Source organism: Nanorana parkeri, unplaced genomic scaffold, assembly GCF_000935625.1.
Source record: "Nanorana parkeri isolate BGI_ZX_2015 unplaced genomic scaffold, ASM93562v1 scaffold85, whole genome shotgun sequence".
In the NCBI taxonomy this organism is placed as follows: Eukaryota; Metazoa; Chordata; class Amphibia; order Anura; family Dicroglossidae; genus Nanorana; species Nanorana parkeri.
The window spans coordinates 1,047,059-1,063,236 of NW_017306353.1; the positions used below are offsets into that span (position 1 = coordinate 1,047,059).

At 42.9% G+C, this 16,178-nt stretch overlaps 1 protein-coding gene across 4 annotated transcripts in view; it reads right to left on the minus strand.

Annotated features, from left to right (window-relative positions):
- NUBP2 (nucleotide binding protein 2) overlaps positions 1-16,141 on the minus strand; it is a 33,045-nt gene extending 16,904 nt beyond the window's left edge. For 2 of the 4 annotated variants that reach the window (XM_018552369.1, XM_018552368.1), the window contains exons 1-4: positions 12,764-12,901; positions 9,284-9,482; positions 7,651-7,805; positions 4,933-5,043 (exon numbers count right to left, since the gene is read on the minus strand). In XM_018552369.1, coding sequence (XP_018407871.1) covers positions 4,933-5,043; positions 7,651-7,805; positions 9,284-9,482; positions 12,764-12,901 — 603 coding nt within the window. Of the gene's footprint in view, positions 1-4,932; positions 5,044-7,650; positions 7,806-9,283; positions 9,483-12,763; positions 12,902-16,081 lie in introns of those variants that run through there. The other 2 variants (XM_018552370.1, XM_018552371.1) reach the window with 2 other exon arrangements.
- Between the last annotated feature and the right edge of the window lie 37 nt (positions 16,142-16,178).

Below are 16,178 nucleotides of genomic sequence, written 5' to 3' on the forward strand. Positions count from 1 at the left end.
GCCATCTGCTACCAGCTCTTGGGGTCACTATCTTGGTAATAGGCAGACCTAAGTGTATTGCTGTCAGGAGTCTTTGGCCTCATTCAGATGGCACTCTGGGGTTTGTCCCCTAAACCTAAGCCCAATGCTAAGAACCGATCCAACCCATGCCATGCCTGCTGCCAAGCTCCACATAGCATGACAGATGAACAGGCATGGCAGACCCTCAGCAAGTAAACATTAGGCAAGTGGGGCATGGGTGCATCTGCACAGTGGGACATGGAGAACAAATATGCTTGTACTATTGTTGTTGTAAGTCGCTGTATTTTATAAGTCTTTGTTAGATACAACTAGATCTACTCCCATCATGACGACACCCTGTGGGGTCAGATCAGGACAAAGTTCTTATCACTCTTCATGACTCCATAGCTGCTTCTTCCTAAAGAATAGTTTGAAAACAAAGGACGTGCATTCCCGAGCTGTTTTCTGAGTGTCCATGATAGAAGGGGATGGGCCGGGATAGCAACCGCTGGGCCACTAGATTGGTATAAGGGGTAGATGTAACACCAGATGTCGTGGTGTGCTCTTCTCACTGTTGCTTTAGCTGTCACTGCACAGCATAGATATAACTTTTTGTTGTTCACACAAGTTTTGCTTTAAAGAATAAAGTGTGTTTGTAAAACATATTCGCTTTTCTATTACACTCCGGGATAACAGGAAACTCTGCAACTCTATAAGAAAAAATTTGAAGCATCCCGACAAACTGGCATTTCCTGCCCATAAAGCTGTTCTGCAAACTGACCGAACAATGTGGACACAGCAATCCACTCATGTTCTCTACAACTGCACTGACCGGAAGAGTCATTTTCTTACAGCACAGTGAGAGCAAAGAACACACATGTAGGACTTATCTTCACGGCAAAAACGTTGCTTTTGATGGTGTCTACAAGCTAGAAGCAGGCAGTGTCTGCATGTCATTCATAAATAGACATATGAAGTAGATACCTTCTTTGTTTTTAGACAGTTTCTGCAATAACAGATGCAGACAGCATGAATGTAAACAATGCAATGTTTACACTGGCCCGAGTATTTCATGACTGTATCCTGGGCGTACACTGAATCGCCCCAGTCTGTAATCTGTGCTCTACATTACTTACACCTTAGTACCCCATGCCTGTGCATTCTGCTCTACATTACATACACTGGACTGCTTCATTCTGTATGCTCTACATTACATACACTGGACTGCTTCATTCTGTATGCTCTACATTACATACACTGGACTGCTTCATTCTGTATGCTCTACATTACATACACTGGACTGCTTCATTCTGTATGCTCTACATTACATACACTGGACTGCTTCATTCTGTATGCTCTACATTACATACACTGGACTGCTTCATTCTGTATGCTCTACATTACATACACTGGACTGCTTCATTCTGTATTCTCTTCTCTACATTACATACACTGGACTGCTTCATTCTGTATGCTCTACATTACATACACTGGACTGCTTCATTCTGTATTCTCTTCTCTACATTACATACACTGGACTGCTTCATTCTGTATGCTCTACATTACATACACTGGACTGCTTCATTCTGTATGCTCTACATTACATACACTGGACTGCTTCATTCTGTATGCTCTACATTACATACACTGGACTGCTTCATTCTGTATGCTCTACATTACATACACTGGACTGCTTCATTCTGTATGCTCTACATTACATACACTGGACTGCTTCATTCTGTATGCTCTACATTACATACACTGGACTGCTTCATTCTGTATGCTCTACATTACATACACTGGACTGCTTCATTCTGTATGCTCTACATTACATACACTGGACTGCTTCATTCTGTATGCTCTACATTACATACACTGGACTGCTTCATTCTGTATGCTCTACATTACATACACTGGACTGCTTCATTCTGTATGCTCTACATTACATACACTGGACTGCTTCATTCTGTATGCTCTACATTACATACACTGGACTGCTTCATTCTGTATGCTCTACATTACATACACTGGACTGCTTCATTCTGTATGCTCTACATTACATACACTGGACTGCTTCATTCTGTATGCTCTACATTACATACACTGGACTGCTTCATTCTGTATGCTCTACATTACATACACTGGACTGCTTCATTCTGTATGCTCTACATTACATACACTGGACTGCTTCATTCTGTATGCTCTACATTACATACACTGGACTGCTTCATTCTGTATGCTCTACATTACATACACTGGACTGCTTCATTCTGTATGCTCTACATTACATACACTGGACTGCTTCATTCTGTATGCTCTACTTTACATACACTGGACTGCTTCATTCTGTATGCTCTACATTACATACACTGGACTGCTTCATTCTGTATGCTCTACTTTACATACACTGGACTGCTTCATTCTGTATGCTCTACATTACATACACTGGACTGCTTCATTCTGTATGCTCTACATTACATACACTGGACTGCTTCATTCTGTATGCTCTACATTACATACACTGGACTGCTTCATTCTGTATGCTCTACATTACATACACTGGACTGCTTCATTCTGTATGCTCTACTCTACATTACATACACTGGACTGCTTCATTCTGTATGCTCTACTCTACATACACTGGACTGCTTCATTCTGTATGCTCTACATTACATACACTGGACTGCTTCATTCTGTATGCTCTACATTACATACACTGGACTGCTTCATTCTGTATGCTCTACATTACATACACTGGACTGCTTCATTCTGTATGCTCTACATTACATACACTGGACTGCTTCATTCTGTATGCTCTACATTACATACACTGGACTGCTTCATTCTGTATGCTCTACATTACATACACTGGACTGCTTCATTCTGTATGCTCTACATTACATACACTGGACTGCTTCATTCTGTATGCTCTACATTACATACACTGGACTGCTTCATTCTGTATGCTCTACATTACATACACTGGACTGCTTCATTCTGTATGCTCTACATTACATACACTGGACTGCTTCATTCTGTATGCTCTACATTACATACACTGGACTGCTTCATTCTGTATGCTCTACATTACATACACTGGACTGCTTCATTCTGTATGCTCTACATTACATACACTGGACTGCTTCATTCTGTATTCTCTACATTACATACACTGGACTGCTTCATTCTGTATGCTCTACATTACATACACTGGACTGCTTCATTCTGTATGCTCTACATTACATACACTGGACTGCTTCATTCTGTATGCTCTACATTACATACACTGGACTGCTTCATTCTGTATGCTCTACATTACATACACTGGACTGCTTCATTCTGTATGCTCTACATTACATACACTGGACTGCTTCATTCTGTATGCTCTACATTACATACACTGGACTGCTTCATTCTGTATGCTCTACATTACATACACTGGACTGCTTCATTCTGTATGCTCTACATTACATACACTGGACTGCTTCATTCTGTATGCTCTACATTACATACACTGGACTGCTTCATTCTGTATGCTCTACATTACATACACTGGACTGCTTCATTCTGTATGCTCTACATTACATACACTGGACTGCTTCATTCTGTATGCTCTACATTACATACACTGGACTGCTTCATTCTGTATGCTCTACATTACATACACTGGACTGCTTCATTCTGTATGCTCTACTTTACATACACTGGACTGCTTCATTCTGTATGCTCTACATTACATACACTGGACTGCTTCATTCTGTATGCTCTACATTACATACACTGGACTGCTTCATTCTGTATGCTCTACATTACATACACTGGACTGCTTCATTCTGTATGCTCTGCTCTACATTACGTAAACAACATTGCCCCAGTCTGTATGCTCTGCTCTACATTATGTACATAGTTTTGCCCCAGTCTGTGTGTTCTTCTTTCCATTACACATACAGGACTGTCCCAGTCTCCATGCTGTGCTGTTCATTACATTACACACACACCAGATTTCCTATGCCTTGCATTACATCCACGGGACTGACCCATTCTATATGCTCTACTCTTCATTACATAATTTGAGACACTACATATCATGGAACACTAAAATCTGTGAGCTGTGCTACAAGTCACATCCTTTGGACCACTGCACTGGTACTGCACTTTACTTTACAATTTTGGGCCAATGCGCTCTGTATGTTTTGCTATAAGTTACATATTCTAGCATGCTACATGATGTGCCGTACGTTACATACTCCAAGCTCTATGAATTTTTAGGACCTCTTGTTAAACAAAGCGGTAAACCTTTGCCTGTGTGTTCTAAAATGACAGTTATCTTTTGAAGTACACCTATCACTTTGCCCTTTCCCCAACAGAACCCTTTAAAGTGACACTAAACTCAGGATTTCAATCTTAAAAATGCATTTGAGTACCTTAACTATTAACAAAAATGTATCTTATTTGTGTTGTAAAGTAGTCACTGCTACAATCTCAATACAGATTAGTAAATTAAACGTGAGATTGTAGTCCATCACAGGAGTGAGCTTGGAGCGGTGACTACTTTACAACACACACAACCATGGGGAACAGGAGTAGCCACCCTCCAGAAGGAAGGACAGTGTCAGCACCAATTCAGAGATGATTTGGGGATCTACAGCCGAGTGATACACAAATAAGATATATTCTTGTTAACAGTTAAAAGGTACCTGAATGTATTTTTAGGATTTAACTCCTGAGTTTAGTGTCACTTTAAAGTCAGGTTCACACATTTTAAATAATACTTTGAGATGACCGCAACATGCATGACAACAATCCCCAATCTCAGATGCAAACGTTCAGAATTTGCATGTATAGAAACAAACCCAAAACAATCATTTGAAATGCACATCATCCTGTCAAACTGGTATTTCCTGCTGATGATAAAGTTATTCTTCAACTGACCGAACAATGTGGACACACAAATCCACTCATGTTCTCTACGATTCCAATGATCGGAAGACCCATCTTCTTACAGAACGTCAGCTCCCGTCTGACATCTCCAATGGACACAGCCTGCAAGACCAAGTTTATATGAAGTCAGAAGGAAACGTGTGTCAGGTTTACCAAATAGCAACATGTTAACTGCAGTAAGTCATAGAAACCATTACAAAGTCCTCACTTCTTGATCAGTGTTTAGTTACTCTGAGCTACATCACTGCACTTTACACTACTTCATTCAATAAGCCTTCATCAAAACACACTGCGCTATCTCTAATATTATAAAACTCTGTGCAAAATTGATAGGATCAAAAATAAATGTGATGGAATCCTTGTGTTCACTTTCTTTGCATCAGTGAGTCAAATAATCATTGCATATAAAGTTCCACAATCACTCGTGACTTCTGTGCTTCAATTCCTCATCAATTAATCACCAGTGATCCACCTCCAGGTGCACAAACACTAGCACACTCGCCAGATAATTCTGACCACCCAGTGGTCTTCAAGTGGTGTCAGCCCTACCCATTGTCTTTTGATAGACTAATTAACCACTCCCACTCTCGGATGTCTAGGCTTATCATTCTGTAGTCCATGATAAGAACTAAGAGGGCTTTTTGAGATAACAGAGGAAGTGTACACAGGACAGCTCTGAATTTCTGACTAGATCAACTGTTTTTGCACTCATTGAACAGATATCACACAATGCTTCCAATTGTGTATTAAACAGACCAAAAGGGAACAAATAAAAAGAAGTTAACTCTTAGGGTTTACATACTCTTTAAAGCGTATGACAAGCCCAAAAGTGTTTACATTTATTTTAGATAGATTAGGGGATGGTTAAAATCCCGATTTTTGGGTTCCCTGCACCCAGCTGGGGAGATTCCCCTTCATTTCCTGTCTTTGAGATGCAACAGAAAATGTGAAGTAACCACTCCAAAATGAATAGAATTCCTCTCTTAGAGACTTGTTCCATGAACAAGAGTCCCCATTGGAGGAGGTTGCCTTACCTCGGGCTCTGATGACAGCTCATAATTGTTGGATTTCCCATCACTTTCTGTTCCGGTGACAATGGTCACCAGGACAAATAGAGAGAGGGTGTGAATCTCCCCAATAGGGACACAGACTGCAATGAAAACCTGAAAAAAGGGTCTAGCCCTTACTTACTCTATCCAAAATAAAAAGGGGAAAAGAAGATTGCCTTTACAGACGGTACACTTTAAGATCAATGCGCTACACACTTCTAACCTCACATGGCGACAGCAGATAGGCGTTATTGCACTCCTAACCCGATCAGCAACCTAAGAGACCTGCCACCCTCCTGGCTGCCATTCACACCTGGGCGAGAAGGACGTCTAAACTGCTCTCAAGCCTCCTGGGATATGCACATCACATATCCCAGAATGCTTCAGGTTTCATACAACTAAAAGGAGGTGGTGGTGGGGGGAAAGATGGCGGCGCACCTTCAGGGGCTGGCTACCTGAATCGAGAAGAGACAGCCAGCTCCTGATGACGTCAGAAAGAAAGATGGCAGCGCAGGACCTTGTGTGTGGCAGTGGTGTGGCTAACCGTAGCAGGACAATGCTTGGCAGGTGAATATGTGAATTCCACATAACATGAGTGAAAAGGTATTAGAAAAAAAAAAATACCCCATACTGGGGAGGTGGAATTTCTTTAAAATACATCTCTTAGGGGTGGATGCATTTTGTGGGTTGGACTGAAAGTCCTACAGAGATTGTGGCTGGAATAGAATGAGCTCTCTCTTTGAAAGGGATCCCAAAAGGTGGAATATTGGTTAATTAAAGAAGTTGAATCCAGTTTCCATCATTTCGATCTCCATTTAAACCAGAAAGACTGATGAACTTTGAGCAGCGGCTCTGTGCCCTGCAGTGATTGTGACTGCGATTTGCCGTCTCACCACTCCTGTGGACACTGCGCTGTCAATCAGACCATTATAATTGTAAGTGTAGGTAAAGACAAAAAATATTGCCCATTCTACGACACAAGTTTGTGAGTGGGTTAATGTTTTTCAGTAATAAACTGTGATCCCTTTCAATGCCCTAGGCGGTGTGCATTTTACATCTGTTTTTTTAAACCAGTGCCTGTTATTATGCAGGACTGTCCCTCCTTCTGGATGAAGTTTTTGTGAGCAAGCTGGAGACCATTGTTCCTGGAAATGATAATGATATGCTGACTATTCACTCCTTGTTCTTTTCTTTATCTATAGTAAAGCATTGCCGAGTCCTCTCTTCTCTCGTTCTTTTTATTCTAGCATTTTGGTTACTCCCTCAACTGAGCAGCAGCACCTCAAGACCTCAGGACTCCTTTGTTATCTGCTGCCTGCAGGACGTACAGGACTCTGCTGGTTTGCATCAGTAAATAATATTGCATCATATCCCTCCCTCCCTTTCCTTGAAGCTCATTGCTTTGTGACTTATTGAAGTTACTCTCAATACAATAGGGGGAATTGATCAAAACTGGAGCAGACAGAATTTGAAGCAGTTGCTTATAGTAACCAAACCGGTTCTTTCTTCTTCTAAGCTTATTGGTTGCCATGCACAGTTGCTCCGGATTTTCTCTGCTCGTTTTCATAAATTCCCCTCAATGTGCATACACCTTTGTCTTTGTTTGTATCCTAATGTCATAAGGGTAACCTTATGTCCTTCAACAGTTAGCATAACGCACCTGTGGAGTGGTGACCACCACGGCTCCCATCGGATGGAAGGGCTTCAGCGCATCCACGGTTGTTATATGCTCATCTGAAGTTCCTGGTGGGGTGTCCACAATGAGGAAGTCCAGTTCTCCCCAGGCCACATCACTAACAAACTGTTTAATTAGAGCTAGAAGATTAAAAAAAAAGGAATCATTGTACGGGTCTCATCCGATGGTTAGAAAGCGCAAACAAATACTAGACACTCGCATTATTTGACCGAGTTATAAGGACCCATACTGATCTGCAGACATGGCTTGCTTTAGATCCTCGATAAGCTTGTGCAAGAGCCGCCACCGACCCAACACCCCTGGATTGTTGTCCTCTGCTTCTGTACCTGTCCTCTTATCACCTCCCCCCCGGGTTGTCAGAAAGTCTCTCACAAGAAAAACTTTCACTTCTTTAAAACAAAATGTTTTGGTCTAAAAGGAACACAAAAAAACCTTCTTCGGCAGCTACTGCCAATTATGGTAAATGGGAAGGGGGATCCCCATGGACTGTAATATTCCCAGATTATCTTTCAGTTACTTTGATATAGAAGAAGACAAACGTCCATTAAGCTTAACCAAAACTGCTTCAACAAAAATTAAGCACATTACTCGTTGTAAAAAGATCATGAATTCCTTCTTTTTAATCCATTATTGGTTTTGCCATTAACACCTAATGTGGTAAAGCATTAATGTAAAGAATCCTTTCCTAAACTGTTGGTAAAATCTTCCTTCTTCCATATACAACCGATGTTTCCTTATCTAATAGATAACCTAGAATAATGACACTCTTGGCCCAATCTTTAGACAGTCCTTGTATAAATGTAAAGATGTTCTACCTAAACTCCAGGGAACTAAAATGTTACCCTTGCAGTGTGTGTCCCTCCACAATGCATTTGCCTAGGGAATGATAGATAAGGCAATCTCCTCCAATGTCTGATGTCCCAGGCTGTCGGTGGGCCCTTGGTAACTGCCCATGCAATGCAAGAGACTGCTGTTCCTGCATTGTAAGGATGCTGTGAGACAGCTGTGATTCAGGCATTGGGCTCCACTCCTGACAGGTTACAGATGCATACTCTCCACATGTACCATAGACATTGTGCGCAAAAAAAAAAAAGCAAGGAAAAATGGAAAGTAATTTCTTAGCATAAAAGACATAAAAACTCTCTTCTACCAAAAACTGCCCCCCATAGGATTCTCCTCAACTTCAGCTCTGCTTTACCTGGGGATGTAGCTGTATCAAGAGAAGACCTTTCTGAAATATGTCCCTTTCCTTTTGTTATTTTAATCCAGGAAATGGATCTATCTTACCCTTCTGCTAAGGTGACCTAGGTCAGGGTAGGCAACCTTGGCACTCTGTGGTAAAACTACAAGTCCCATGAGGCACTGCAAAACTCCAAAAGCCACAGGAATGACTTCCAGAGGCAGATGCAAGATGGGATTAGTGGTTTCACCACAGCTGAAGTGCCCACGTTGCCTACCCTTGACCTAGGTCAAAGTAGCCCTGTGGGTTTTAGTATGTATTACTCTGGAAGACAACTTCTGGGGTCTACAAGCGGCTGGATATGTGTATTTGTAACCATGTAATAGCCCCTAACGTTCTGTGTGATACCAGCCATACCGTTCTTCTTGGGTCCCCTCCATACCACGGCGTCATCAGGTCGCTCCAGCAGGAAGCCAACAGACATTAGGGAGATGCTCTTCTCTTGGTCCACAAAGACTGGCACCCAACCACTATCACACTGGTGGACATCCATATTGTGAGCATTCAACATGCGAGGTATACTGGGACCACACAAATCTACATCCAGAATTCCAACCTACAATGCAAAGCAGAAGAAGTGGAACTTCTCAAATCACAACCCACAGAAATGAGGCAGCCATGTGTCAAAGTTCATGGGTTCGCTAAAGCTGTACCCTAGACAACCAAACAGATGAGGTCTGTAGATGTGATCTGCTTAACCAGTCAAAGTATTTGGAATCCTTTTCATCCATTGTTGTGATTCACACGATATACTTAGGATAGGGAGCCCACCATTGAGAACTTACAGCTCTCTCCTATGACCTCATCGCATCAACCTGCTCAGAGGACATGGAGTGAACATTACCACATAGTGAGGTCCTCCTTGTACTCTCCTTCTTATATAAGGTTTAAAGTGTACCTGTAACCAAAACTTTGTTTTGTTAGTTTTAATTGAGTTGGGGAAAAGGTAGAACCCCCGTTAGGATTTACTGCTATCCGGGGCTTAGTTAGAGAGATTTACCCTCACTTTATGTTCAAAGGACAATGTTTTACCTGACGGGAAGTAAGGGAAATTCTGCACCAGGGACACAGACAACGATAAAATGCTGACAGAGGTTCTAGCATTCCCACACATAACTTTTTTTTTCTTCTTCAATTTGTGCTGCTGCTAGAGAGATTTCCCTTCACTTCCTGTCCTGTGGACAACCTTTTACAAAACAGGAACAGGAAGTAAAGGAATGTCTCTAATGGAGCCTCCGATGGCAATAAAACCTGACAGGAGTACTAATCATTCCTCAATCTATCCAAAAGGTAAAAAAATATTTTAGCTACTGATACTCTTTATGTTCATTTTATTTCAAATGGTATTTTTAAAATATTTTAACTTGGGAGCCTTCATTTAAATAATCTCTTGTGATCTTGCCATGAAGGTCCTTGTTCAGCCAATTCCTGTTATCGGGTGACAACGTTCTCTCCGCATCTCCCATTTGTGCCCCTGTGTTGTCACCCTGTCGCATAGACTGCTGGTGGAGCTTCAAAGTGTCCCCTTTAAAACACACAATAAGCAGCCATGATTCACTGTTAATTCTGGAAATCCATCCTGATAGAAGCCATGTAGCCATCGCTGAAGTGCATGTACACAGGAAGTGGCTGCAGAAGAGCAGCATATACACATATCAGTATTTTATTTTTTTTAAATGGCAGCTGTTTAGGATACTCTGTGCTTTATCCAACTGAACGCCATTCAGTTAGGGTTTACACCAACATTAAAGCATATCCAAACCCAGAGTGGAAAAGAGGTAAAACCTCTATCAGGCTTTTTATTGCTACACATTGCCTCCCACTGGAAGGAGCATACCCGTGTTTCCCCGAAAATAAGACAGTCTTATATGTGTTTTGGCTCAAAAAAACCACACTAGGTCTTATTTTCTGGGTAGGTCATATATTTTTTTAATATATAACAATCCAAAATTAACGCAAATCCAAAATAAATAATCCAAAATGGCAAAGTTAAGAATATGGTGATCAGGACAATCAGGGTTGCCGGACCTTTCCAAGAGCAATTTGGTAACCAATCGCTGGCCAGAATGAGCGAAGCGCGCTTTCACTATTGATTCCTCACAGATGGAGTGCATTTGGTATCACTCGGCCTGTGACAGGAGCCGGCCCTATAGAGGAAGCATAGGCTTATGCTCCCTTCACGGTCGCCTCGCTTCCTCTAGCGCTGGCTTTGTTTCACCACTGATTCTCTCCTGTTTCGCCCACGGCTCTTCAAATTCCCCCTTATGCCACCGCCGGCCCTGGGAAAGGTAACAACTAGGTCTTATTTTCGGGGTAGGTCTTATATTTTAGCAATTCCCAAAAATAGAATTAGGTCTTATTTTCGGGGGAACACACTTTTTTTTATTTTTTTTAGGCATGTCCCAATACCATTTTTTCAAGACAAAGTACAAGTCCTTTCCCTCAGGTACTTGTCGATACCAATTTCCAATACTTTTTCTTAATTATGCACTTATGTATTTATGAAGAACTGTAACTCAATCCATGATCATACAGCAATGGAGAATGGCAACCGGCTAATTTTCTCGCGAACTCACTTTTTTTTATTTTTTTTAGGCATATCCCAATACCATTTTTTCAAGACAAAGTACAAGTCCTTTCCCTCAGGTACTTGTCGATACCAATTTCCAATACTTTTTCTTAATTATGCACTTATGTATTTATGAAGAACTGTAACTCAATCCATGATCATACAGCAATGGAGAATGGCAACCGGCTATAGAGGGCCACAAATCTCAGCAATCCATGATTATACAGCAATGGAGAATGGCAACCAGCTATAGAGGGCCACAAATCTCAGCAATCCATGATTATACAGCAATGGAGAATGACAACCTGCTATAGAGGGCCACAAATCTCAGCAATCCATGATTATACAGCAATGGAGAATGACAACCTGCTATAGAGGGCCACAAATCTCAGCAATCCATGAATATACAGCAATGGAGAATGACAACCTGCTATAGAGGGCCACAAATCTCAGCAATCCATGAATATACAGCAATGGAGAATGACAACCTGCTATAGAGGGCCACAAATCTCAGCAATCCATGAATATACAGCAATGGAGAATGACAACCTGCTATAGAGGGCCACAAATCTCAGCAATCCATGATTATACAGCAATGGAGAATAACAACCAGCTATAGAGGGCCACAAATCTCAGCAATCCATGATTATACAGCAATGGAGAATAACAACCAGCTATAGAGGGCCACAAATCTCAGCAATCCATGATTATACAGCAATGGAGAATAACAACCAGCTATAGAGGGCCACAAATCTCAGCAATCCATGAATATACAGCAATGGAGAATAACAACCAGCTATAGAGGGCCACAAATCTCAGCAATCCATGATTATACAGCAATGGAGAATGACAACCTGCTATAAAGGGCCACAAATCTCAGCAATCCATGATTATACAGCAATTATACAGGGCTGTGTGCGGTCTCACCAGGGCTGTTTGCAGGTGTCGGGCTCTGCGGCAATGTGGGGCTGCCCTTTGCTGTGCCTTACTCTGCGGGCGCTGGAAAGGAAGAGGAGGATATGTGGGGCCGGACCGGCACTGTCAAAGACAGCTGCCTGATGACCTCATCAAGGGCGGGAACTCAGGCAGCCGAACTTTTTAAAAAAAATTGAAAGGACCAGTATCAGCCTTTAGTATCGGGGCATCTTCAAAATGCCCTGTATCGCCCCCACCCCCGATACTGATACTAGTAGCGGGACATCCCTAATAAATATAATGTTAATTACAGACTTTGGTAACATCAACCTTTTATTCTATTGACCCCTCACCTTCTTGCCAGCATGTCGCAGTGCCAGCGCAATCTCTGTGGAGATGGTACTCTTGCCGACTCCTCCTTTACCCGACAACACCAGGATGATGTGCCGCACACCAGCAAGATTACTACGGTCTGAAATAAGCAACAACATTTTGATAATATACATCAGAAATTGAATTCTATTATAACCCACTTCTTTCACTGTTCTATAACTCTGCTTTCATTCACACACCTTGGAACACAATGGGATTGGTTTATAAACAATTTGCAGAGCCATTCAGCCCGCAAATCTCTGTGAATGTCTGTTCTGTGCGAATGGAGGCAAAAACAAATGTTCTTCACATAGTTTATTTTCAGAAATGAATAAGTAAATGTGCCGAGCTCCAACAATGATCAGATATAAAGAGTATAAAAAAACAGTGACTCAAACAAATGTCAGTGAAAAAAATCAATCAGGTGTAAAGTCTTTCAATCTTCATAAATCTGCAAAAATGTCCAAATTTAGCAATAGTGATGAATATTCTAGTGCCTTGTAGCTGTTAGCTTGCTTATTGGCGCAGTTCATTTTCTATATTTATTATTAGTTTCTTTTCAGGTTGAATGTAATATTAGAAAAAAACACATTATGGCCACTAGGTGGAGCTGAGGAGCGTGGGAAATAAATTCTTATAACAGGGAAACTTGTTGAGGATTTGATGCCTGTCTATAGTATGTACATAACCTAATCTTGCTGATGAAGGAAACTCAAAAGAATACTCCACCTTTCGGACAGTTTTCCACCCATATTTAGGTCACATTCCGCAGCCCCTCACCGTTAACCTGCACCTGAATTGTGGGGTTCTTCTACACGCTGGCTACTGTGTTCATTTGAATTTGGCTTGGCTGTGTGTGTCTCCATCCTCACTGCGGGATCTGCGAGTGAAAAGACTACAAGTCCTATCTGCCACTGTAGCAGAGAACTTGTAGATCTCAATGGACCACCATTGCAGTGATGTCACCGCACTTGTAGCCCATTCATTCCATAACAGAAGCTCTGCACTGCCATTCAGACCTGAGGCTACAGGAGCCTGAGCACTGCATCTAAAATCCACTGATCGCGGTTGCAATGCTTTGCAGGCTTCAATGCACAAATTAATAAATGTAAATTTTTTTTTTCTTTCATTAGCCACTTGCTGTCCACCCATTGTGAATACACGGGTGGACAGCAACCTCTTCCCAGCGGGTGGACGTGCCTGTACACCATTTTTTTTTTTTTGCTCTTGGGCGGGCGCAAGCAGAATACGTACCGGCTGTCACATACAAGCGTTCGTCAAAGTACCGCAGCGCTAAATACTGAAAAATGGCCGGGACAGGAAGGGGGTTTAACAGCGCGCTCTTCAAGTGGTTAACGTGTGTGTGCTTAAAACTTTAAAAGAAATGGCGGACTGTGCCTTTAAATAAAGTTTAATTTCTCTTTAATAAAACGTTTTTCTTTGCAACAGTGCACAGCGGGCCTACAAGGGGAGAACCGTGGAGGGGACAAGGACAGAGGGATTGGGGCCTACAAGGGGAGAACCGTGGAGGGGACAAGGACAGAGGGATTGGGGCCTACAAGGGGAGAACCGTGGAGGGGACAAGGACAGAGGGATTGGGGCCTACAAGGGGAGAACTGTGGAGGGGACAAGGACAGAGGGGTTGGGGCCTACAAGGGGAGAACTTCGGAGGGGATAAGGACAGTGGGATTGGGGCCTACAAGGGGAGAACTTTGGAGGGGACAAGGACAGAGGGATTGGGGGCCTACAAGGGAAGAACTGTGGAGGGTGTGACGGACCCCCATACTCAGGATGAGTATGTCCGCCGCTGTCTTCTTCCTTGCTCAGGAGATATTGAAACCCACTGATCTGTAGCTCTCAGTTTCCCCAGTCACTGGTTGGGACCGAGTGTAGGGTAAACAAACTCTGATTTATTCAGAAACTGCACAAACTTTTATACAGCAAGTGATGAGATCAGAATATAATCCCATCACATCCACCCTGCCCTCCCCAGACACTCGGTCTGCTCAACACCACAGGGCTTCCCCTGCTAACGAGCTCCAGACAGCCATAGCAGCGGCCTGGCCAGAATTTCATTGTTCTGAGCTCCCTCAGAGAACAATGGGAGATAACGAGGGGGAGGGGTGCTGATAGTCTTTCCATAACCAGGTTACTCAGTATAACGCACTCAAACATAACTCAACACCAATACACATTTAACTTATAAACTCATCACCATGTCGTCACAGAGGGGACAAGGACAGAGGGGTTGGGGCCTACAAGGGGAGAACCGTGGAGGGGACAAGGACAGAGGGATTGGGGCCTACAAGGGGAGAACTGTGGAGGGGACAAGGACAGAGGGGTTGGGGCCTACAAGGGGAGAACCATGGAGGGGACAAGGACAGAGGGGTTGGGGCCTACAAGGGGAGAACCATGGAGGGGACAAGGACAGAGGGGTTGGGGCCTACAAGGGGAGAACCATGGAGGGGGCAAGGACAGAAGGATTGGGGCCTACAAGGGGAGAACCATGGAGGGGGCAAGGACAGAGGGATTGGGGCCTACAAGGGGAGAACCATGGAGGGGACAAGGACAGAGGGGTTGGGGGTCTACAAGAGGGACTGTTCTAGTATGTTCATGCCACTTTGAGGACTTAGAAAGTGGTGGCGTCTTGGATGAGCACAGCAGCCAATGAACCAGCCAACACCTAGAAGGTAACCTGTGTGCAATCATGCCAGGCAAAGTAACAGGTTCACTTGAATGCCCTCTCCCTATCAGCAATTCCACTCAAGCAACAGGAGGACCAGAGTTTCTGTGTTTGAATGGCAATGGCAGCCCCCATAGTCCTAGCATGACAGGTTCAGTTTCATATTTCCAGCAGCTGTTTCATACAGCCAATAGGAAGGAGGACCAGATGTATATTGGGGGTAATTCATAAAACTGGAGCAGACAAAATCTGGATCAGTTGCCCATGGCAACCAATCAGCTTTTCTCTATCACCTACAAAGCTTAACCAAACATAGCAAAGAAGCTGATTGGTTGCCATGGACAACTGCTTCGGTTTTTATGAATTATTTTTCACGATGCTCCAGTCACAGGGCTGTTGACTCACAACCCCCACGTGACATCTCTTGGCCAATCATCACGGGTTTGCTTTAACGATGCCAGCACCTAAATTCCAATTATGACAGGTTCACTTTAAAAACAATAACTCTCAGCATTCCCTGTTAAGTCTGACATGCCATGCTGAGGCTGGTTCCAGTCCAGCCGTAATCCGTAGCCCCTATTATCACTGTATGTGATAACTGACAGCAAACACTCACCACCTTCACTGTCCATGCTGCACAATGACTTCCGCCACTAACAAACCCAGCCAATCAGCAGCAAGCATAATACAACTCACTACCCCCATTGGCTGAG